We start from the raw sequence: 26,599 nt of genomic DNA on the forward strand, positions 1-26,599 counted from the left end.
ACTTAGACACCCACACAATAATAGTGGGAGACTTTAACACCCCACTGTCAGTATTAGATAGATCAACAAGACAAAATTAACAAAGATATTCACGACTTGAACTCAGCTCTGGACCAAGCGGGCTTAACAGACATCTACAGAACTCTCCACTCCAAATCAACAGAATATACATTCTTCTCAGCACCACATCGCACTTATTCTAAAATTGACCACATAATTGAAGTAAAACACTCCTCAGCTAAATGCAAAAGAATGGAATTCATAACAAATGGTCTCTCAGACCACAGTGCGATCAAATTAGAACTCAGGATTAAGAAACTCACTCAAAAATGCACAACTATATGGAAACTAAACAACCTGCTCCTGAATGACTACTGGGTAAATAACGAAGTTTAGGCAGAAATAAATTATTTGAAACCAATGAGAACAAAGACACAACATACCAGAATCTCTAGGACACAGCTAAAGCAGTGTTTAGAGGGAAATTTATAGCACTAAATGCCCACAAGAGAAAGCGGTTAAGATCTAAAATCGATACCCTAACACCACAATTAAAAGAACGAGAGAAGCAAGAGCAAGCAAATTCAAAAGCTAGCAAAAGACAAGAAATAACTAAGATAAGAGCAGAACTGAAGGAGAGAGAGACACGAAAAACCCTTCAAAAAATCCATGAATCCAAGAGCTGGTTTTTTGAGAAGATTAACAAAATATAGACAGACCACGAGCCCAATTAATAAAGAAGAAAAGAGAAGAATCAAACAGACACAATAAAAAGTGATAAAGGGGATATCACCACTGATCCCACAGAAATACAAACCACCATCAGAGAATACTATAAACAACTCTATACAAATAACTATAAACACCTCTAGAAAATCTAGAAGAAATGGATAAATTCCTAGACACATACACTCTCCTAAGATTAAACCAGGAAAACGTCAAATCCCTGAATAGACCAATAACAAGTTCTGAAATTGAGGCAGTAATTAATAGACTACTAACCAAAAAAAGCCCAGGACCAGAAGGATTCACAGCTGAATTCTATCAGAGGTACAAAAAGGAACTGGTACCATTCCTTCTGAAACTATTCCCAACAATAAAAAAAGAGGGACTCCTCCCTAATTCATTTTATGATACCAGCATCATCGTGATACCAAAACCTGGCAGAGACACAATAAAAAAAGAACATTTCAGGGCAATATCCCTGATGAACATCGATGCAAAAATCCTCAATAAAACACTGGCAAACTGAATCCAGCAGCACATCAAAAAGCTTATCCACCACGATCAAGTTGGCTTCATCCCTGGGATGCAAGGCTGGTTCAACATATGCAAATCAATAAACATAATCCATCACATAAACAGAACCAATGACAAAAAGCGCATGATTATTTCAACAGATGCAGAAAAGGCCTTTGATAAAATTCAACACTGCTTCATGCTAAAAACACTCAATAAACTAGGTACTGACAGAACATATTTCAAAACAATAAGAGCTATTTATGACAAACCCACAGCCAATATCATACTGAATGGGCAAAAGCTGGAAGCATTCCCTTTGAAAACCAGCACAAGACAAGGATGCCCTCTCTCACCACTCCTATTCAACATAGTATTGGAAGTTCTGGTCAGGGCAAGCAGGCAAGACAAAGAAATAAAGAGTATAAAAATAGCAAGAGAGGAAGTCAAATTGTCCCTGTTTGCAGATGACATGATATTTAGAAAACCCCATTGTCGTAGCCCAAAAACTCCTTAAGGTGATGGGCAACTTCAGCAAAAGTCTCAGGATACAAAATCAATGTGCAAAAACCACAAGCATTCCTATACACCAATAACAGAGAGCCAAATCATGAGTGAACTCCCATTCACAATTGCTACAAAGAGAATAAAATACCTAGGAATCCAACTTACAAGGGATGTGAAGGACCTCTTCAAGGAGAACTACAAGGCACTGCTCAAGGAAATCAGAGAAGACACAAACAAATGGAAAAACATTCCATGCTCATGGATAGGAAGAATCAATATTGTGAAAATGGCCATACTGCCTAATTTATAGATTCAATGCTATCCCCATCAAGCTACCACTGACTTTCTTCACAGAATTAGAAAAAACTACTTTAAATTTCATATGAAACCCAAAAAGAGCCCATATAGCCAAGACAATCCTAAGCAAAAAGAACAAAGCTGGAGGCATCATGCTACCTGACTTCAAACTATACTACAAGGCTACAGTAATCAAAACAGCACAGTACTGGCACCAAAATAGATACACAGGCCAACAGAACAGAACAGAGGCCTCAGAAATAATACCACGCATCTACAACCATCTGATCTTTGACAAACTTCACAAAAACAAGCAATGGAGAAAAGATTCCCTATTTAATAAATGGTGTTGGGAAAACTGGCTAGCCATATGCAGAAAACTGAAACTGGACCCCTTCCTTATACCTTATACAAAAATTAATTCAAGATGGATTAAAGACTTAAACGTAAGACCTAAAACCATAAAAACCCTAGAAGAAAACCTAGGCAATACCATTCAGGACACAGACATCGGCAAAGACTTCACGACTAAAACACCAAAAGCAATGGCAACAAAAGCTAAAATAGACAAATGGGATCTAATTAAACTAAAGAGCTTCTGCACAGCAAAAGACACTATCATCAGAGTTAACCGGCAACCTACAGAATGGGAGAAAATTTTTGCAATCTATCCATCTGACAAAGAGCTAATATCCACAAACTACAAAGAACTTAAACAAATTACAAGAAAAAAACAACCCCATCAAAAAGTGGGTGAAGGATACGAACAGACACTTCTCAAAAGAAGACATGTAGGAAGCCAACAAACATGTAAAAAAGCTCATCATCACTGGTCATTAGACAAATGCAAATCAAAACCACAATGAGTTACCAGTTAGAATGGCGATCATTAAAAAGTCAGGAAACAACAGATGCTGGAGAGGATGTGAAGAAATAGGAACACTTTTACACTGTTGGTGGGAGTGTAAATTAGTTCAACCATTGTGGAAGACAGTGTGGCGATTCCTCAAGGATCTAGAACTAGAAATACCATTTGACCCAGCAATCCCATTACTGGGTATATATCCAAAGGATTATAAATCATTCTACTATAAAGACACATGCACATATATGTTTACTGCAGCACTGTTCACAATAGCAAATACTTGGAACCAACCCAAATGCCCATCAGTGATAGACTGGATAAAGAAAATGTGGCATATGTACACCATGGAATACTATGTAGCCACAAAAAAGGATGAGTTCATGTCCTTTGCAGGGACAGGGATGAAGCAGGAAACCATCATTCTCAGCAAACTAACACAGGAACAGAAAACCAAACATCACATGTTCTCACTCATAAGTGGGAGTTGAACAATGAGAACACATGGACACAGGGAGGGGAACATCACACACTGGGGCCTGTTGCGGGGTGGCGGCCTAGGGGAGGGATAGTATTAGGAGGAATACCTAATGTAGACGACAAGTTGATGGCGGCAGCAAACCGTCATGGAACGTGTATACCTGTGTAACAAACCTGCAAGTCATCTCTTATGGTTATCACATGTCCTTTGTCTTTAGTGCAATATTGTAAACCTTGAATAACACTATAGGTAGGAACCATATAAAGTGCTACTAGTGATGTTGGAATTTCTTCCAAGAAGCAGAGAAAAGTCATGACATTACAAGAAAAATATGAATTTCTTGATGTGTACCACAGACTGAGGTCTGTATCTGTGGTTGCCCACCATTTCAAGATAAATGAATCCAGCATCAGGACCATTGTTAAAAAAGAAAAGGAAATTTGTGAAACCATTGCTGCAGCTACGCTAGCGGGCACAAAAATCTTTTCGTGAAATACATTTTTATTTCCTATTGAAAATGCAGCTTTTATGTGGGTGCAGGATTGCTATCAAAAAGGCTACAGACTCTCATATGATTTGAAAAAATGGGAAGTTATTAAATGACAACATAGAGCAAAGGGAAAGTGAAGGGTCTAAAGCCGGATAATTCAATGCCAGCATAAGAGGCTTTGATAATTTTAGAGGTTTGACTTAAAAAAACAAAAAAAGTCAAGATAATAGGAGAAACAGCTTCTGCTGACCAACAGGCACCAGCCCAGTTCCCAGATGTCAATAAAAAAATCACGGAGAAGAAAGGATATCTTCTCAAACAGGTTTTAAATACAAACAAAAGTACCCTCATCTGGAAAAAAAAATGCCACAAACGAAATAATCTGCACACCAAACCCCTATGACACACAAAATACCAATATAACAAATCTGCACACAAGTACCCTTGAACCTAAAAGTTAAAAAAAAAAAGACCCACAAAAGACATCAATTAGTAAGAGAAGTGGGCATGATTTAAGGCAGGAAGGGATAGGCTAACTCTACTGTTTTGTGCAAATGCAATTAGATTTATGATCAGGACTGCCCTTATCTATAAGGCTGCTAACCCCTGAGCCTGGAAGGGAAAAGATAAACACCAGTTGCCAGTCTTCTGGTACAACAAAAAGGCTTGGACAAGACCCCTTTGTCTGGATTGGTTCCATCAATGCTTTGTCTCTAAGGTCAAGAAGTACCTTGCCAATAAGGAATTGTCTTTTATAGTTCTTTTGATATTAGACAATGCCCAGGGTCACCCAGAAACCCATGAGTTCAACATTGAAGGTATCGAAGTGGTCTACTTTCCCCCAAACAGAAGGCCTCTAATTCAGCCTCTAGGGTCAGGGGATCATGAGGACCTTTAAGGCTCATTACACATGATACTCTGGAAAAAATTTTCAAAGCTATGCAAGAGAACACTGATAGAACATCACGAAATTCTAGAAGGATTACACCGTTGAAGACAATATCATTGTTATAGAAAAAGCTGTGAAAGCCATCAAGCCTGAAACAATAAATTTGTGCTGAAAAAAACTGTGTCCAGATATCATGCATGAATTCATAAGATTTACAACAGAGCCAATCGAGGAAATCATGAAAGAGATTGTGAATGTGGCAAAAAAAGGTGGGGCAGGTGGAGTGAAGGGTTTCAAGATAGGGATCTTGGAGAAATTCAAAAGCTAACAGACATCACACCAGAGGAATTAACAGAAGACAGCTTGATAGAGATGAATGCTTCTGAGCCACAGTGCCAGACGATGAGGAAGATGGAGACGCATCAGTATCAGAAAACACATTGACATCAGACAATCTGGCAGAAGGGTTCTGATCATTCAAGGTTGCTTTCGACTTCTTTTGTAACATGGACCTTTCTATGATACACACACTAAAACTAAAGCAAATGGTAGAAGAAGATTGGTACTGTATAGAAATATTTTTAGAGAAACTGAGCCAGGAGAATAGGGTCTGGAGGCAGGGAACCTAAGGCCAATTCACACTGACTTCCTAGACTGAATCAAAAGGAAAACCCCAACTTTCCACGCCCAAGTAACAAAAGGATCAGAGCCTACTCCCTTTGCAGCTCCTCTGCTTCTGTGTCACAGATGAAAAATGCCAAGTACTTCTGGTCCCCTCCTGCAACCAGTCAGACTGGTCACAGGCCTAGTCTTCATTTGTGCAGGGTTATAACTTTGTAATTTCACTTCACCTTCCACAACCAATCAGATGTTTGCATAGGGTGTAACTCTGTAACTTCACTTCAGCCTCTGATTGGTCACCTTCAGCAACTAATCAGACTGGCTGCAGACCACTACTTCATTTAAATAGGGTGTAAACTAAGTAACCAATGGGAAACCTCTAGAAGGTATTTAAACCCCAGAAAATTCTCTAACCAGCACTCTTGAGCCACTTGCTTAAGCCTGCTCCCACTCTGTGGAGTGTACTTTCGTTTCAATAAATCTGTGCTTTTGTTGCTTCATCCTTTCATCGATTTGCACGTTTTATCCAATTCTTTGTTCAAAATGCCAAGAACCCAGACAACTCAGAGTCAAGACCCTCCACTCCTAACAAAATGAATAAGTAAGAAAGTCAGAAAGAAGTTACAAAGTATTTCCATAAAGTTACAATCAGTGTGCCTTCTCCTCCTTCTCTACCTATTCCACCTCTGCCAACAGCCCCCCGCCCCCCTTCCTCCTCCTCAACCTACTCAACCTGAAGACAATGAGGATGAAGTCCTTAATGATGATCTACTTCCATTTAAAGAAGTATATTTTTCTCTTCCTGATTTCCTTAGTGATATTTTCTTTTCTCTAGCTTACTTTATTGTAAAAATACAATATATAATACATATAACATACACAGTATGTGTTAATCAACTATTTATGTTATCGCTAAGGCTTCCGGTCAATAGTAGGCTATTAGTAGTTAAGTTTTCGGGGAGTCAAAAGTTATACATAGATTTTTGACCACAAAGGGGGTCAGCACCCTACTGCATTGTTCAAGGATCAACTGTATAAGTAATTCTTTTCTTTGTAAAAATCTTTTTTCTTTTTCACATATTCCTCCCTCATTAAACCCATCTTGAAGGTGACAAGTAAGTTTGACTTTACAATAATCTAAAAAAACTAGGTTATTTTATTCAAAGGCATAATTTAAAACAAAACTGGTAATTTTTATTTACCAGTCTTGCTCTGTCACTTGGCTCACTGCAACCTCCACCTCCCAGGTTCAAGTGATTCTTCTGTCTCAGCCTCCCAAGTAGCTGGAACTACAGGCACGTGCCACCACGCCCAGCTAATTTTTATATTTTTAGTAGAGACGTGGATTCACCATGTTGGCCAGGCTGGTCTCAAACTCCTGACCTCGTGATCTGCCCACCTTGGCCTCCCAAAGTGCTGGGATTATAGGCGTGAGCCACTGCACCTGGCCTTTATTTTTACTTTAAAATAAAATTGATGTTTCTGAAATCCATGCTGAAGAAAAAAGATGCTAACAAATTCACTCATCAACACGCACAAAATTAAGCTTTCTAAACTCTACCTTAGAAGAGAATAAAGATCATTCTACCCTGGGAAGACATCCAAATGCTATATATCCCAACTCTTTAAAAACTAGCTCTGGTTTCTCTGAGAAACAAAATACATCCAATATTACATATGTGAAATTAAATAAGCAGGAGGCCATTAGCCTGAGACTCCCTTGGTACTTGTAGTTCCTATATAACAAACTGCAATCTACCTCAGTAATAAACAAACCAAAACCTAACTTAGCAGTATACTTTTGTAACAAATAGCTAGGTTTAAGCCAGACAGAAACAGCTGAGCTTCAGCCAATCATAGGCAGTCAAGTTATCAAACCATGCACAAATAAGGCAAATGCCTAGCTGTAACCAATTGAGTTATTCTGTAGTTTACTTCCACGTTCAATTTATACTTATAAAAGCATACTCTCTGTGCCACAGAGTGGAACACTCTGAACCTTTCAGTTTTGAGTGCTAATTCATAAAATTGTTCTTTGCTCAAATAAACTGTTAAATTTGTCTAGAGATTTTAACAGTTTAAGTTTTTGGTGTCAGAAGTGGCATCCAAAGGCGACTTCCAGCAACCGCCCAGGAGCACCCTAGTGACAAAACGAATGTATTTGCTGGGCCTATTGTATCCATTCCCCTCTCACAGCAACTGGAGGCTGTGCGTGATTTCCCTTTCAGATTAAAGCTATACAGATTTGTGTTTTGAGCTCTCCAAATTTACTTGAACAATTCTTTTACCAAACAGGGTCCAGAGACTGGGTCCAGTAGAAGGCCTATGATAAGTCACAAGAAGACAGGGAATCATGAGTTCATCTGGATCCATGGAGTCTAGAACCTCTCCATCTGGAACTATAGCCAATTTCGTGTATAAGAACTACAGACTCGGGGCGTGTTGCTTTTCTAGAAAAATGAGTGAAACTTACAAAAAAAAAAAAATTTAGAATTCCAGTGGCCCACAGTGGGAAAGTTTTAACCTACAGAAACTTGTTCACTCCCAAGGCACATTACAAAAGAAAGAATCCAAAATGCTTCATAAGCAATGAGATGCATTTTTTAAATTGGTACATACAGGCAGTAAAAGATTCCTTACAGAAGGCAAATGAAAAGCTTAAGTAGCTTAAGGATGATACAAAAAAAGACTGTATCTTGACTGATTCAAACCTGTTTTGTTCTTTCTCATTACCCATCCTTACCTCAATACTCTGAGTCTAATAACCTTTTTGCTCAACTACTCTTTCATTCTAAAGATAATGAAAAAAGGCAAGTCAGACAAATGCCTTAAGAAATGGGATTCTCTGATCAGCCAGGCCTGCCTGCCATAACCACCTTTACTCCATGGTCAAAAATTAAGCTTCCAGACATGGTAAAAGACTTCCCTTGGCCAGGGAAAACACTCAAAAATGTACTGAAGATTTTAGAATTTGCACAGGAGCTTACAAGCCAGGACTCCCTGACCAATTTATTCACATGATACTGGGACATGGAAAAGCTTGAAAATGTATGACAAAAGAATGGGAAAAACTTAATCAGGATATTAAAGACTCCCCCAAAACCTCATCAAGAGTAGGGCCAATGAGAGCTAGAAAAATTGTTGAAAACCTTTAAAATTCAATTCCTAAGATTTGGCTACAAAACATTGATTGGTCCATCATACAATCTCATAGACAAAAAATAGAATGAACCAGTTTCAGATTACAGGACCCATTCAGAAAGACTATTTGTAAAACATTCCAGGTTCCAATACACCAAGGGATACTTCTGGCAGTGCCTGAAACAGGATTAACTGCTCTATTTGTAAATGGGGCTCATCCTGAACTTAGTAACCTGAATAAAAAACACAAACCAGGATGGGAGGTTATAGATACGATTGAATTGGTGGCCCTAGCCAAACATTTTGAGAGAATAGAGTAAGTAAAAGACTAAAGGTCGAAAAGCTCATGTCTCTCTAATTACAATAATCACAAAGACCAAGACCAAAGGGACTTCCTCTCTCTTATTTTAAGCTAAAACCAAGAGATCTTAGGCCAAGAAATTATTTGCGCTAAGGTGTCTCCCTTCACTGCAAACAACTAGGATGCTGGAAAAGAGATTTTGCACTCTTATTTCAGTATACCAGTAAGCCTCCTTCCTTTGGGCCATACTATTTCCCCACTAGAATGAGTCCACAAGGTCTTAACTCTAGAGATAATAATCAACATTGATGAGCATCCAAGGAATTCTCCAGAAAACTGCTCCCCATAATACCTTTAAATAAACATGGATAAACAGCAACTCAAAGTACTATTAAAAAAAGAAAAGAAATAAACATGGAAAAACAAAAGTTAAAACAAATGAAAAATCTTACACAATTCTGGTGGATACTAGGGCCACTTTCATCTACTATAAACTCTACCTTAATAAGCTAATACATCCCTCAGAGTAAAAACGTTTACTCTGTGGAAACATTATTTCTGTGGCAGGGTTTCAAATCAAGTTCAAAAGGTTCCCATACCAGAAGCCATCCAACTGACATCGGTGTCATTTACAGAAAATCATACTTTTTAATTATGTGATACTGCCCCAGTAAATCTGCTGGGGCAAGACTTGCTCTCCAAGGCAAAAGGGCATATAAAATTCTCTTTCAGAGGGACAAATAACCTTAGAGTTTCCTGACTCTCCTGAACCAGAACTGTTATGCTCTGTAAAGGCAGAAATTGAAAAAATATTGGTGGGATGACTATTCTAAAATTGCTAAAATGGTTTATAACCAATGCTTGGTTTATCAAGCTCATAATCCTGGAAAGATAATCAAAATTTTAGGTGGTACATTTCAACTGCCTCCTGGACCATTTGAATGTTTACAGATGGATTTCATCAACTGCCACCCTTAATGGGATAACAATATGTTCTTATAAAAGTCTTTGTGTTCTCTAGTCGGATAGAAGCTTTATCATGTAGGAAGGCCAATGCTATGACAATAACTAAGAAGTTGTTAGAAAGTATGTTTCCTTCTGGGGCTTCCCTGGAGGAATTTCCAGCAATAGAAGAACCTGTTTCACTGGACAAGTTATAAAACAGCTAAAACAGTTAATCGAACATAATGGTATTACCATCATCCCTAACACCCTTAATCTTCTGGAAAGGTCAAAAGAACAAATGAAACTTTAAACTGAAACTGGTAAAGTTAACTGAATTGATTGAATTGCCTCGTCCAAAGCTATTACCATTGGCCTTATGGGCAATTAGATCCACCCCAACAGAAAATACAAAATAAATTAGTTTCTTATGAAATAGTTACTGAAAAACCTATGCCCCTAATAATTAAACCTCATATATCTCCTGCTCCTATAAACTGACATGACTAAATACTGCAAGGCCTTAATGTATTATGCCAAAGTATATTTTCACCAGGTTAAAAAAAAGCCTTTCACGATCTATCAATGGAGGACAACCAAGCCTTTCACAATCTGGAACATGGAGATTGGGTCTTCTGAAAACAACATCAGTGAAACACTGCCCTCAAACCCCTATGGAAGGGACCATACCAAATTCTTACCACCCACACTGCAGCAAAAGTTCAGAGCCTCAAGACTTTTGCTGCAGTATGGGTGGTAAGAATTTGATCATGGATCAATAGTTCTCTTCTCTGCCATCATAAAAACTATGTCCCTTTTCTTTTTCCCTTATTTCCTATCGTCTTAATCTTTCCTTTTCCTTACAGGAAAATCCACAGGACCATAATTTGCAATGGCTTTAGGTAAGGCTCATGCTCTAGCAGAAAAAAACAGAGCAACTGTTTGGGTTTGTGGGCTAATGGGCAAAAGCCAGGAAACAATTCCACTAATGCCAACACCTCTCTGAGTTCCCAAAGAGAATTACCCTGAAACCCCAAAGGAAGAGAAAGCAATCCTTGATGTTCTAAATATCACTGCTATTTGCTTGCCTACACTCACTGAAAGGAATATCCTAACCTTTCCAATTAATAACCTAACCACTATCAAATATAGAACATCAAACCAAGTGATGCCTACAAAAGGTATATTACACTTCCAGGCATCACATACTCAAGACTTGTGGACTAACTATGTGGGCACCGGTGATTATTTGTATAATGTCATTGGATTAAATATAGTAAGGTGCTTTTCCACTAAATGTGGTTATACACACTTATGCTATAAAGGGAACAGGTCGGAGGCAAGATGATCAGCTAGATGCAGCCAGAAGGAACATCTGCCACCAAGAGACTGGGATATCAGGAAGACTGGCGCACTCCTAGCAGATCTTCAGAGGGAGGGCATTGAGAGTGGATGAAGGGAAGACACAGATGATGGGCTGAAGAGGGAGGAAGCGGGGAACCCTGCAAGGGGCTACCACACACTAAGACTCGTTCCTGGCCCGACTCCTGGAAAAGGGGTGAGTTGAGCAAGCAAGCAGCAACTGACTCTCACCACAGGCCTCTGGAATCTGGCAGGAGACTCCAGGACCCCCATGGACCCTTGAGCTTGCAGGGAGAGCTGCTTAGAGAAGTGGTAGGGGCAGAACTCTAGCTGGTGCAGAGCCCAGAGGCTTTGGTGCAGGAGCATCTGTAGTGGATCATGGCTTGCCCATCACCCATGACTCACCTCGCTCCCCTAAGAGACTTCAATCCTAGAGGAACTATCAGACTTGAAAAATGCAGGGCAGTCTTGCCTATGAGACCTGGCCGATCGGAACTAAGCACTCCTCAGTTTCCTGGCCTCTCCCTGGGCCTCAGCCTGGCTGTCCGTGCTTGCAGTGCAGCCTTAGATGCTCAGGTGGGGTGCGTCCTGGGGGCCTACACCATAGCACCTGAGTTGGCAGATCGTGCCTGAATGGCAGAGAACTCCAGTACCACCCCCACCCACAACAGACCGTGCACCAGACCACCTGATTCCACTCTCTCCTCCCACTGCAGCCTCCCCCATGGCACCTTGCCTGCAGGTGCTGGCATGCAGCCAACCTCCAAATCACTTTGCTAGCACCTGTGCACACAGACCTTGCCTCCAATTTCCTGCCAGTGTGTGGGTGCATGTGCACCTGGCCACGCCACTACTGCTGGCTTGAGTACACTGCACCCGACCACCATGCTGCCACTGCCACTGGAGCATCTGCAGGTATGGAGACCACCAGTACCCCACTCCGACACCAACACTGCCACCAGCTGCAAAACTTGGCACAGTGACCAGTGGACCTGCCCTGCACCCTGCGCAGCCACTGCAGCCAGCATAAACGTGCGCACATTTGGCACCAGTCCTGCAGCCACCAGTACCCTGTCCCTGTGTCAACACTGCCAGTGGTGTGAAACTATGCATGGAGACCAGCGGCCCGCGCTCCTACCCTGAGTGGCCACTGCCACCCGTGTGAGCACATGCACAGAGGGCACACAAAATCTAGCAGCAGCCGCAGTGCCCCACCCCCATGCTAACACCATAGCCACTACAAATGCCTGCACAAAAACAGCACCCTTGCAACTGCCAGCACCCCTCCAAAGCTGATGAGTGTGCACTGCACCCCACTGCTATTGCTGACACGTGCATATGAGGACAGATTCCACTGCCACTGCCACACAAAGCACTTTGGCTGGCACCACCCATTGAAGTGTTCTGACCAGTGGTCCAGAAATATCTTGGCCCCTCTAGCACAGCAGGTTCCTAACCTCCAGTGGCCAGAGAACAAAGCCAGGGGCCTGATATCAACCCCCGAAGAATTACAGCATACAGTCCAGGAATCCTGAGCTGAGCCTTGGCCCCTGAAAACCTTCTAGAAATGAAGCCAGTTGACTAAACCCACTTTATACCACAATTAAACACACAAGGACATAAAGTAGGATAAAAGAAAAAAAGTCATCCAAAGGATAGCAACTTTAGTGACATGAGCCCACAAAGATAAAAAAGAACCAGTGCAAAAACTGACAACTCAAAAGCACTAGAGTGTCTTCTTACCTCCAAAAAACTACACTAGTTCCCCAGCAATGGTTCTTAACCAGGCTGAGATGGCTGAAATGGCAGAAATAAAATTCAGAATATAGACAGGAATGAAGATCATCAACATACAGGATAAAGTCAAACCCAATCCATGGAATCTAAGGATTACAATAAAATGATACAGAAGCTGATAAACAAAATGGCCATTATAAGAAAGAACTAAACTGATCTGACAGAGCTGAAAAACATACTACAAGAATTGCATAATGCAATCACAAGTATTAACAGCAGAATTGACCAAGCTGAGGAAGGAATCTCAGAGCTTGAAGATGGCTCTCTGAAACAACTTGGAGAAAAAAAACAATAAAGAAGAATGGATAAAACTTCCAAGAAATACGGGATTATGTAAAGAGACCCAATCTATGACTCATTGATGTGACTGAAAGGGAGAGAAACCAAGCGAACTTTGAAAACGTATTTCAGGATATCGCTGATGAAAATTTCCCCAACCTTGCTAGAGAGGCCAACATTCAAATTCAGGAAATGCAGAAAACCCTTGTGAAATACTACACAAGCAGACCAACCCAAAACACACAGTCATCAGATCCTCCAAGGTGGAAATGAAAGAAAAAATGCTAAAGGCAGTGAGAGAGAAGGGGCAAGTCACCTACAAAGGGAACCCCATCAGGCTAACATCAGAACTGTCAGCAGAAACTCTACAAGCCAGAAGAGATCGGGGGCCTATATTCAGCATTCTTAAAGAAAATAATTTTCAACCAAGAACTCATATCTGACCAAACTAAGCTTCATAAGCAAAGGAGAAATACGATCCTTTTCAGACAGGTAAATGCTAAGGGAATTTGTTAACATCAGACCTGCCTTACAAGAGTTTTGGAAGGGAGTGCTAACTATATAAAGGAAAGACTGGGTTACCAGCCACTACAAAGACACACTTAAGTAGGTAGATTAGTAACACTATAAAGCAACCACACAGACAAGTCTGCATAGTAACCAGGTAACAATATGATGACAGGATCAAATCCACACATATCAATAGTAACCTTGAACGTAAATGGGCTAAATGTCCCAATGAAAAGAAACAGTGTGACAACTTGGATAAAGAAGCAAAACCCAATGGTATGCTATCTTCAAGAGACCCACCTCACATGCAATGACACTCAGAAGCTCAAAGTAAAGGGATGGAGAAAAATCTACCAAGCAAACAGAAAGAAAAAGGCAGGGGTTGCTATTTTAATTTCAGACAAAACATACTTTTACAAAAATAAAAAAAAGACAAAGAAGGGCATGACGTAATGATAAAGGGCTCAATTCAATAAGACCTAACTATCCTAAACATATATGCACCCAACAGAGAAGCACCCAGATTCATAAAGCAAGCATTCAGAGACCTACAAAGAGAGTTAGATAATAGTGGGAGACTTTAACACCCCACTGACAGTATTACGCAGATCATCAAGGCAGAAAGCTAACACAGATAATCAGGACCTAAGCAACCAACACAGGAACAGAAAAATACCACATGTTCTCACTTATTAGTGGGAGCTAAACGTTGAGTACACAAGGATGCAAAGAAGGGAACAGACATTAGGGCCCACTTAAGGATGGAGGGTGGGAGGAGGGTGCAGATTTAAAACTACCTATTGGGCACTATGCTTATCACCCGGTGATGAAATAATCTGTACACCAAACCCCCACAATACCCAATTTGTCTATGTAACAAACCTCCATATGTACCTCTGAACCTAAAAGTTAAAAAAAAATGAAAATAATAAAATGTAAAACATCTTTTTAAAAGGAAGGGAACTATAAAAAAGTAAGTGTCCTCCTGGACCTTGTTCAGGAGCTATGCAGATGTACCAGTGGATGAACTGAACTGACTCATGCTCAAATACCACTAGGTAGCCCTCTTTTCCAGCCTCAGAGGGTCTGCCTGTATTGGTCTACAGAAAATATGCTTACTCTATTTTGCTCCCCACTGGTTAGGATCTTGCTATTTGGCATGGTTCAATCCTGCCTTCCAAATAGCTTCCCCAAAAGTCCCCATAAATACCTCCTATTATCAAAGTCTAAAATAGTCAGCAATTGAAATTAGCACCAACCTTGGAATAGATGAAGAATATAAAGATGAGCTAGTTTCCAGCCGGGCACGGTGGCTCATGCCTGTAATCCCAACACTTTGGGAGGCCGAGGAGGGTGGAACACGAGGTCAGGAGATTGAGACCATCCTGGCTAACACGGTGAAATCCCGTCTCTACTAAAAATACAAAAAAAAAAATTAGCCGGCCGTGGTGGCGGGCACCTGTACTCCCAGCTACTCAGGAGGCTGAGGCAGAATGGTGTGAACCTGGGAGGCAGAGCTTGCAGTGAGCTGAGATCACACCACTGCACTCCAGCCTGGGCAACAGAGCGAGACTCCATCTCAAAAAAAAAAAAAAAAAAAAAAAAGATATGCTAGTTTCCACTGAGGAAAGATTACAGTGGGGCTCCTGGGGACTCACTCTTTGTGGTGGTTGGGTGCTAGTCATATGGAATTTAAAACTAACGCACAGATAGGGAAAAATCTTATTTTATGACCAACCAGACCTCCTGGGGTAGGAGCCACCCTCTGAAAGCATTTAGCAAAAGCACTTAATGGGATCTCATGCAGCCTTAGATCTCCTCTTTGCTCATGTTGGGGGTTATGTATGGTGCTAAACAAAACTGAATGTTGTACCTATTTTTCCAGATTTTGCTACTACAGAAAATTCAATACAATTTGTAGCTGATACTGTTGTTTCTTTGGACACTGCCACCATATGCATGAAAGAAATTTCTCAAGGGAACAGAACACATGATGTTTGCAGGAGGAGCTAATGGTTAGTTTGCAGGCATCCCAAATGGTGGACAAGCTGGGCTTTCCCAGGGTTTTCTAATCTTTATATGTTTTCCAGTGGGTCTTCAGATTCCTATGACTTTTGTTACAAGGCTAATGACAAAAGATGGCTACCTCTTTAAATAAGACCATTTTACAGCAACCACAGTCCTTAATCACCATCACTTCCCAAACAAATACAATGATTAACTGGTCTCAAATACTGGTGAACCGTCTATATTGCCTGAACTTTGACTTGTTTGATTTTGATGAGTATGGTTCATAGGGGCTCCTATCAAGGAGTATATTTCAGTTTTTTGGTATTATTCTCCCGAAAGTCATTGTAATAGTCTCCTTGGTGTGTGACATCCTCTCAAGAGTCTTAAGTACTTTTATGCAGCCATTCATTATGCGTTAAATGGTCTTACTGACCTGACATCATGACTTGTGAATTCCATACTGAGACCAAACAAGTCCATTATAATGGTGATGGAGAGTGGCATCAATGCCTAAGGTTTTGGTCAATCTCTTCAAGATCAAGAGACTGACCAAAAGGAAACCGTTAAATAAGCAGGAGGCCATTACTAACTGCAATCAAGAACACATCAAAACCTAACTCAGGAGTGTATTTTTATAACAAATAGCCAAGTTCGGCCAATCACAAACAGCCAAGCCTCAGCCCATCAGACGAGGCAGCCTTAGATCTCCTTAGACCAGACCATACCTGTGGGACATCAGGCAGCCTTAGGTCTCCTCTTTGCCTTATTTAGGCAAACACTTAGCTGTAACCCATCAAGTTATTCCTGTACTCTACTTCTGTGTTCAGCTGATAAAAGCACACTTTCCTTGCTGTAGAGCAGAGGTCTCTGAACCCCTTTCAGTTTACAATGCTACCTAATGCATGAATCATTCTTTGCTCAAAGAAACTCTGTCAAATTTAATTTGTCTAAAGTTTTTAACATATAAAAGCACCATAGGTGCCTGAAAAGCAAAATAACCCGTGAATCACATTCTTTTTCACAGAATTTGCAGACATATGTCACCTACTTCTTTTCAGATAATTTATTTGACTATTTCTTTTTTTTACTTGCTGGACTGTCCAAAACTTCAATCTTGCCTTTTCCACCTTCAGAATTAGGAAGCTTAATGTTATCTACGGTGACTTCAGATGGGATGCTGTCATCTTCGTCCTCTGATTCTGAACTGTTCTCTGAACTGTCTTGTGAACTCTCTTCTGAACTGTCCGCTTCTTTTGAATCTGACTGATTCATCTCAAACAAAGCCACATCCTGCAAAAAGTAGTGGACAGGAAATCTATTTCAGAGCGGTTCCTTAAAAAGTCATAATAAAACAATATTGGGAATAACCAACATTCAGCAAACATATTGAAACATAAAGGATAAGAATTTGTTTTTTTTTGGAGACAGAGTCTTGCTCTGCTGCCCAGGCCAGAGTGCAGTGGTGTGATCTCAGCTCACTGCCACCTCCGCCTCCTGGGCTTAAGCAATTCTTGTGCCTCTCAGCCTCCTGAGTAGCTGGGACTACAGGTATGCCTCACCACATCCAGCTAATTTTTGTATTTTCAGTAGAGATGGAGTTTCACCCTGTTGGCCAGGCTAGTCTTGAACTCCTGACCTCAAATGATCCACCCACCTTGCCCTCCCAAAGTGCTGCAATTACAGGCATGAGGACAACACACCAGGCCACAAGGATAAGAAATGTTTTTAATACAACATGACTCTTATATTTTTAGTTACCAGGGTCTGTAATAATGATGATTTAAATTTACTCCAAGTGTCTAAAATATCTGCTACGGCCCAATTCTATGTACCCTAAACACATTCAACAACATTCTTTCAGCAAATACTAACATGAGTTAGGCACTACACTAGGTACTAGAGACTCAATAACAATAAAAAAATCAAAACAAACCTGTCGCTTTGGTGAAATTTACATTTTCAGGCAGAGACCAGTAAATTACAACCTGCAGGCCAAATCCTGCCCACTGCCTACTTTTGTTCAGCTCACAAAGTAGGAATGTTTTTTCTATTTTTAAGTGGTTGGGGAAAAAAAATTAAAATACTGCTATTCACGAAAGGTGAAAATTATATGAAATTCTCATTTCAGCACCCATACACAGTGACACACTGCTCTAATTGAGCCAATAAGAGATCACTCGGGGCCTTCTGTTGGAACTGTTGAGAGAGAAATATGAGTGAGTTGCTGACTCTAAGGCTGCAGCTGCTGATAAACCAGCAACCTACCACAGCTGGGGGAAGAGCAAGCTCTAGATTAGGCCAACACTAGGAAAACAGAACCAAGAGACAGAGTGGCCGACCTCTGAGGACACTGAGCACCTGGATCCAGGTGCACCTGAAATCACCACCCCTGGAGTTTTTTTTTCCCCAATGAAATGTTTTCCCCTTGCTTATTTATGTATGTATTGTCAGTGGCTGCCTTCACACTATGACAGCAGAGTTCACCAGTCACAACAGAGACAGTAAGGCCCACAGAACCTAATGTATTTACTACCTGGCCTCTTACAGAAACATTTGTTGACTCTTGTTCCAGAGGTGAAAGAAAGGCAATAAACAAATACATATAAAGCATAATGTAGGGTTGTGAAAATATGGAAAAATAAAGCAGGATAAAATAATAATAGAGCTATCAGGGAAGGCCTCCTGATCAGGTGACGACTGAAAAGAGACGGAGTCGAAATGGAGAAATCTAGGGAAAATCATTCTAACTGAGAAAACCGCAGGGGAGAATACCGAGTGCAGTGAGACTGTTGCTGGAGAGCAATAAATGAGGACTGTGTAGGAGATAAGGTCAGACAGAGCAGCAGTGCCCAATCTCTTTGGTACCAGGGACCGGTTTTGTGGAAGACAATTCTTCCATGGACCTTGGCAGGGATGTTTTGGGGATGAAACTGTTCCACCTCAGATCATCAGGCATTAGAATCTCATAAGGAGTGCACAACAACCTAGATCCCTTACATGCACAGTTCATAATAGGGTTCGTGCTCCTATGAGAATCTAATGCCACTGCTGATCTGACAGGAGGCAGAACTCAGGTGGTAATGCGCTCTCACCCACCGCTCACCTCCTGCTGTGCGACCTGCTTCCTAACAGGCCACAGACCAGTACCAGTCCACAGCCTGGGGGTTGGGAACCTCTGAGATAGAGAACTGCAGGCAGGATCATATGGGCCCTTTGAAGGACTTAGTTTATTTGAAACGTGATGGGAAGCCCCCAGGTCCCAAACTGTGTGAACAACAGACCCCAGGGAAGAAACAGTGAACGCAGGAAAACCTGCTAAGAAATTGCTGCAATACTCCAAAGGAGAGACCATAATTACCTGGGCCAACAAAGGTCCAAAGGAACAGCAGAGGTTGTACAAAGTGGTTGGATTTGGGATCTATTCTGGAGGGAGAGCTGAACAGAATGGCTAATGAATTAGATATTATTAACAATTGTCTCAGCTTGGTCCAGACATAGATATTATAAACGGAATTCCAGTGCAGAAACAAGATATGAGTATAAACTGAGAGAACATTTTTGCACATAGCTTATGTAATCAATTGCTCTCTTCCACACATCATTTATTTTTGCAAACTCAATAAATCAGACTATGATTACCTCTTTTGGGGCTTGGACTGAAAAAAATCCAGTTAGGACACTGAGTAAATTAATGCTTCAGAATAACAAATGTAGCATTTGACTTAGAAAAAAAAAACTTCCTGTGACATCATATGACTAAAATGACTAAATCATAAAATGACTATGTACCTATACAACACTGGAAACATGAGCTAACACCAGGAAAATGAAAACCTGAAAATAAAATGGAAAAGTTCTCTTCTTCTTAGGTGACAGGCAGACCAGTAATTTCACCATATGAAAACAAAGCATAGTTACCATTTGTATAACTTTACCATGAGGCCCATCAATGTTTTCAATATTGAAACGACCAGGTGGTGCAGCTGCCATTTCTTTTCTTAGCTTTTCATTTGCCCGTGCCATCTGTGGGAGAAAGGTCTGTACCTGGTCCAATACTGTGGAAAGTAAATACAGCATATCAACATTTATGCTAGTAAATTCTGAAAACCCAGGATTTCCTATAAACACTTCTGAATTGAGTATTAATAACAACAACCATAATTACATATCTTTTAGTTCCCTTCATTTAAAAACCCTCCATCCTCTTCTGTATAAAGCAGTAGGACTACACAATCCAGCAATTAATTGTTTCTCAAATGTTTTATGTTTCTCATATAGTCCCAGGACTGTAAACTCCTAGAAGGCTGGCATTCAACAAATAGTAACTAAATAGGGAGGCAGTGTCACTTAACAGTTAAGAGCACCAGGTTCTGAGGCTTTAGGGTACGAATGACTAGGTATGTACAGAATCCTAGTTCTACCTCTATCTGAATTACCTTGGGCCAGTTAATTAAGTAGTGGTTATTTCTGCCTACCCAACATCTGTTCCCTTTCTTCTGATAATATAACTCTGGCTTTCCTTTTAAGCTTGTGTCACTCTTAGTCACTCTTGCCCCTCACCCCATACATGCCTACATCCTCCACATCCTTGGCCACTGTACTGTGCTTTAGTGGCGTCACAGTGACACGCTGCCCTAGTAGGGCCAATAATAGATCACTCAGGACCTTTTGTTGGAACTGTTGAGAGAGAAATCTTTCTGAGTGAATGACTGAGTTGGCTGAATATAAGGCTGAAGCTGCTGATAAACTGGCAACTCTCCACACCCGGGGGAAGAGTATGCTCTAGATTAGGCCAATACCTAGGAAAGCGGAACTAAGAGACAGAGTGGCCGACCTCTGAGAACACTGAGCACCTGGATCCAGATGCACCTGAAATCACTGTGCCTGGAGTATTTTTCCCCCAATAAAAAGAGCCAACATAATTTCTTTTTTTGCTTAAGGCAATCTGAGCTGGATTTTAGTCATTTGCAATCAAGAATCCTAATTAATACAATTAATTCTACCACTTGAAACCTCAGTGTACTAATCTATAAAAGAGGAGTGATAACTGTCAGTCACTGTGCCAAATACAGAGCAGTCAACAAACAAGGATATTTATTTTCTCTCTCAAAAGAGGCCCAGCACATAACCATGCATATAAGAGGCTCTCAAAACTTACGTAACTGCTATGGCTACATAACAGATGACTAAAATGTCCAGCGTATGGAAGAAGAAAAGAAAATAGTGGCCAAGGTCAAGTAGACGACCTCTATTTGTAAAGTAAGGTGCTGGAAGGACTCCCTAAGAGCATGTACACAAATAAAGCCCAACATAATAGTGAATGTTAGCTCTCATTCCCCTTCAGATATACAGAAAGAGAAATTACTAATACAAATAAAGGTATTTCTCTGTCCTCAGATTTAAATGTATTGCTACAGACAGAAAATCTGGTCCTGCTTTTGTTTCCAACTAATGAATCAAGTAGAGCAAAACAAGTACCAAAATGTGCGGCCTGAACCGTGATCCTCAGAAGCCAAATAATTCCGTGGTACTCTAGGAGAGTATATGCTGAACCTTGAGGCTAGTCCAGTCGTAGTTCTTCTAAATTAAATAATATCCAACACACAACACCATAATATTAAAAATGCCCAACATCTAATAAAAAATTAGCAAACATGCAAATAAACAGGAAAACATAATCCATAAAGAGTAGGGAAAAAAAGATTCAGAAATGATGCAGACGACAGAATCAGCAATAAGAATGTTAAAACAGCTCTTATAAATATACTTTGAATGTTCAAGGAAGAAAAGAAAAGCACAAACACAAGGAAAGAAAAACAGATATAAACAGTCTCAAACTTCTAGAGATGGAAACTGTATCTACCTTGAAAAAATACATTTGATAGAATTAACCATTTAGACAATATAGAAGAATAGTGAACTCAAGGAAATCAGCAATAGAAGCTATCCAAATTGAAACACACAAAACATAAGACCCAAACAAACAATCAATGAGCTGTGAGACAACCTCAACTGGCAAAATTAGTAATTGGAGTCCCTTCAGGACAGGCGAGACAGGAGCAAGCCATAACAACATCCCTAAAAATTTCCCAAATTTGATAAAAATTATAAACTCATAGATCCATAAGTTCAACAAACCCAAGCTCAAGACTCACAAAGAAAACTACAAAGGGCACATCACCATAAAATCGGTAAAAACCAGTAATGAAGGCAATCTTAAAGGCAGAGAAGAAAAGAAACACCATATTCATGACACAAAATGACAGTAGACACTGGCATCAGAAACAATGCCACTGAAAAGAAAGTGTAGTGACGTCTTTAAAGCACTGGAGAAAAAAGAAAAAGCAAAAAAACCACACTGTCAACCTAGAATTCTAAATCCATTAAAGCATCTTCCAAAAACTGAAAGCAAAATACTTTCTCAGACACACAAAGGCTGGTAAGTCTATCTCCAGCAGAGCTGCACTATCAAGAATGATGTTTACAATAAGAAACATGATTTTTTAAATATGTTTAAGATTTGAACAAGCACTTCACCAAAGACATACAAATAGTGACATATGAAAAGATGCTCAACATTATTAGCCATTAGAAACAAATCAAGATCACAATGTGACACCACTATATCCACACTACAATAGCTAAAATTAAAAAGGCCATACCACATTTTGGTTAGGATGTGCAGCAACTAAACTCTCATACCTTGCTGGTGGAAATGCAAAATGGCAATTTCTTTTTCGTAAAAAAAAAAAAAAATTTACACCTTCTATACACCTGCAATTCCACTCCTAGGTATGTAACCCCTCAAAACAAAAACCTATGTCCACAAAAACTGGTTTTTGGATGGGCAGCCACCATATGGTCATTTCAGCTATTGTAGATTTAGTGCTACAGTAATGATGCTACAGTTAAATTTTCCTTTCAGAGTACTCATGATTTCTTAGTCTATTGATGTGATACCTTCATTACCTTCATGCTTATTTACATCGTTTTTATTGAATTTTTGCCTTTTTTTAATATTAAGAGTGAATTACATAGAGGGCATTCGTGTAATACTTAAAGTCTGAGTGTGGGACATACTTGTGCAGTACAGCAATACTACAGAATAATAAAGAGAACTGGCCATTATGCTGTATTCTAAGTAATATTTATCATTTAAATAATTGTGTCCAATTCAATGGGATGTGGTTGTGGTTTTCCATCCATATATATTAAGTTTGAGGCTCAGTAACCTCTAAAAAAATTTGCCATGGAGATTAACAATTGTTTTTGACTTCCCAAAATTCACCCCACAAGCAATTTTTCACGCAAAAGTTATCCTCTTAAAGTAGAGAAATAATGTAAGAAGTTCTATTCTGTGTACTGACTTTATCGTGTAAATCCCAAGTAGGACTTGTTCCACTGGACTATCTGTGGTTTCATACCTGACCATGAAGGCAGAGACCGTCCCACAACTTAATCAGACAAAACTCAGCATTAGAGAGGGTGAGAGAGGGGAAGAGGTACTTACAGGGACTTCTCTCTATCCGAACTGTTTGAAGAGTGGAGGTCTTTCTGGACTTAGGTTGGGAGTTGATGAGCAACCTGTCCCATATACCTGAAAATACAGACACGCAAACACCCTTAATTTACTACAGCATAAAAAAACAAAGGCCCATCAGTAAGCCTCTCACACGACCAGTCTTAAGTCTTGACTGTCCACACTCCCCAAAAATTTTTTTTTAAAGAAGCACTCCAAGCTCCATTACAACATTTTAATTCTTTATGTACAGCCACCTCTCCTTTCTTACACCTGTCTCATTCACCTCTATCACCAATGCCAGGTAATAAATGCACACCAATCTGCACTTTTCTGGATCAGAAATTCATTAGTAGACAAACGTGGGTCTGCAATGACAGAACGGAGGAAGCAGTACAGAGCATAACAATGGTTAAGTGAAGCCAGAAATGGTTACTAGTTGTGTAACACTGGGCAACTTACCTGATCTTCAAGCATTTGGTTCTTCATTAGTAAAACATGCTTGCCTGGTATTTCCCCTTCCCTGAAGATGTTCAACCCAAGGAAAGCAGCCTTTTGGGGATTCTGTCACCCACTCTACCTTTCCAGCCTTATCTCTCACTACTCAAATCATCCCAACTCTCTATCCCATCAGAGTTCCAAGAGGGGAACTTACAAAACCCAAGGCTTTGCACACCCCATTTCTAATACCCGGAAAATCCCTTAACTCTCTGGTTAAAAAACAAATCCTGTTCACCTGCAAAGCAGAGCGCAACAAACATGCATTGAATGCCTACTACTTAAGGCCTACTGGATTCGTGATCAGAGCACAGAGTCTGGAGCCAGACTACTTGAATTCAAGTTCCAGTTTTGCTACTTTCTAGCCACACGATCTCCAGAAAGTAAATTACCTGTATGATAAATCATGTCTCAGGTTCCTCAATTACAAAACAGAGATAACAGATTTTCTGCAAAGGGTTGTTGTGAGGATTAGATGAGTTAGTTCCTGGGGCATACATAGTAAGGACTACATAAGCTTTGGTTATCATTATACTTCCTTCGGAATCTCTGGGTTCTCACAAAACCTTTTCTCCAAGCTAGTATTTACTGACAACATGCCCAAGCCTTTTTACGCATTCTCCTCCTCACAAAAATTCTACAGGCATTACTACTACCACCATTTTCCAAATGCAAAAACTGAGGCTTAGGGAATGAAAATAACTCCAAGTCCCACCAGTTAATTACTAGTGGAGCTGGGATTCGAACTCATGCTTTTAAATTCTACCTATAGTGTCTGAAATGCTGTGTGGATTTCCTGGATGCATGTCTCCCTCTACAAGACAGCGGCACTAAGGCGTGGTCTGTGTGGGTGTGAAGGAGGTAGGGACTGTTAGCATAATATTACTCCGCTTCCCCCTACCAGCCAACTGCTCCGACCCAGGCAGCCAAACCAAAAGCCCTCCCTTCCCCGAAAGAATTCGAGAGCGTCCCAGCTTCCAGGGCAGGGCAGGTGCCTGGCAGCGGCGCCTGGCAGGGTGGGCGCTCACTACCTTGCAGAATATAAGAACCACTAGCTGGGGAAACCGTTCCGGGCCCGCAGCCGGGTGCCTGCCCCAAAGCCCCCACCCCTGCCGCGGGCAGGGCACGCTGGAGCCCCGCGGCAGTCCCCGGGGCTCCCCTCGAGGGTACGGAGCCCGGGCAGGGAGCCATCGGCCCCCGGACTGAACCGGCCGCGCCTCCTCCGCCGCACATGTGCGGCCCATGCTGCCGTCACCCGTCCGTCACCTCCGTGGCCGTCGCTTCCCGCCGTCAGCAGCTCCTTGGACACTGGGACTCCTGAGGAATCCCGGGTGGGCGACGAACAACTCGGGCTAGCCTGGGGCTTGCCATGGACCTCCATGCTTCCCTCAAGCCTGCACTCTCAGGCCCGGATGCAGGAAAAAGGCTCGGGTAGGGGGGCGGGGAGAGGGCCGCAATTGGAGGAAACTGCGGTGGGCGGAGTAAGGAGCGGAGAGAGAGGCGGGGCGAGCGTGGTGCAGCCTGGAGGCTGCGCGGGAGCTGGGGCCATTCCTACTCCTGGGAAAAAGAAAGGTTCGGACACTGTCATAGGAAAAAAGAGCGGGCAAGGCTCGATTTCGCCAAATTCGGGCATAAAGAGCATAACATTAGGCTTCCCTCCTCTTTATTCTTTTTTGTTAAATTTATTTTTTTAATTGGTGAAAAAACACGTAACAAAATCTACCATCTTAACCATTTTTAGTTGTACAATTCAGTGGTGGCAGACCTCTAGATCATTTTCATCTTGCAAAACTGAAACCCTATTCCCATTTACCCCTACTCCAGTTCCTTGGTAACCACCATTCTACTTTCTTCTTTGTTTCTTTCTTTTTGGAACAGCCTTGCTCTGTCCTCCAGGCTGGTGCCTCAGCCTCCCAAGTAGCTGAGATTACAGGTGCACACTACCACGCCCGGCTAATTTTTGTATTTTTGTGTAGAGACGGGTTTTCACCACGTTGGCCGGGCTGGTCTTGATTGACCTCGGGAGATCCACCCACCTTGGCCTCCCAAATGCTGGCATTACAGGCGTGAGCCATCATGCCCAGCCACCATCGTTCTACTTTCTGTTACTATGAGCTTGACTACTTCAGATACATTATGTAGGTGGAATCATACAGTACTTGCCTTTTTGTGACTAATTTCACTTAAAATAATACCCTCAAGGTTTAGACATGTTGTAGCACATAACAGGATTCTCTTCTTTTTTAAGCCTGAATAATATGCCATTGTATGTATATACCTCGTTTTCTTACCATTGATCTCTCAACAGGCCTGCTGGTTGCTTCCACCTCGTGGTCATTGTGAACGATGCTGCAATGAACATGGTTGTACAAATATCTCTTAGAGACTCTGCTTTTCAATGCTTTGGGATACATACCCAGACGTGGGATTACTGGATAACAGGGTAATTCTACTTTTTAACTTTTTGTGAAGCCTCCGTATAGTTTTTCATAGTGGCTGCACCATTTTACATTCCCACAGTGCACAAGAGTTCCAATTTCTCCACATCCTTGTCAATATTTCCTTTTTCTGTTTGGTTGCTTCTTTCTTTTTGACAGTGAGCATCCCAGTGAGTGTGAAGTGATATCTTGAGTTTTGGTTTGCATTTCTCTAATGATTTAGTGATGCTGAACATCTTTTCATGGGCTTGTTGGCCATTTATATATCTTTTTTGGAGAAATGACTATTCAACTCCTTTACCCATTTTTTAATCTGGTTATTTGTGTTTTTGTTGTTGAGTTGTAGGAGTTATTTATATATTCTTGATATTAATCCTTTATCGGATACATGATTTACAAATATTTTCTCCCATTCT

The 26,599-nt window shown here is 40.9% G+C and overlaps 1 protein-coding gene across 1 annotated transcript; it reads right to left on the bottom strand.

Moving 5' to 3' along the window:
• Positions 1-10,999: 10,999 nt before the first annotated feature.
• NOPCHAP1 (NOP protein chaperone 1) lies at positions 11,000-25,158 on the bottom strand. The gene is made up of 4 exons (XM_032168831.2): positions 25,012-25,158; positions 23,239-23,325; positions 19,647-19,783; positions 11,000-17,018 (listed from the first exon to the last, which is right to left on the bottom strand). Exons 1-4 carry the CDS (start codon positions 25,124-25,126, stop codon positions 16,800-16,802), a joined length of 558 nt encoding a protein of 185 aa, XP_032024722.1. The 5' UTR covers positions 25,127-25,158; the 3' UTR covers positions 11,000-16,799.
• Between the last annotated feature and the right edge of the window lie 1,441 nt (positions 25,159-26,599).

Source organism: Hylobates moloch, unplaced genomic scaffold, assembly GCF_009828535.3.
Source record: "Hylobates moloch isolate HMO894 unplaced genomic scaffold, HMol_V3 SCAFFOLD_12, whole genome shotgun sequence".
Taxonomy (NCBI): Eukaryota; Metazoa; Chordata; class Mammalia; order Primates; family Hylobatidae; genus Hylobates; species Hylobates moloch.

Coding starts and splice junctions, on each gene's coding strand:
- NOPCHAP1 (XM_032168831.2), bottom strand. CDS start 25,126: ATGGAGGTCCATGGCAAGCCCCAGGCTAGCCCGAGTTGTTCGTCGCCC. Junction 19,784..23,238: donor TCGGATAGAGAGAAGTCCCT/GTAAGTACCTCT, acceptor TACTTTCCACAG/TATTGGACCAGGTACAGACC. Junction 17,019..19,646: donor ATGGTAAAGTTATACAAATG/GTAACTATGCTT, acceptor TACTTTTTGCAG/GATGTGGCTTTGTTTGAGAT.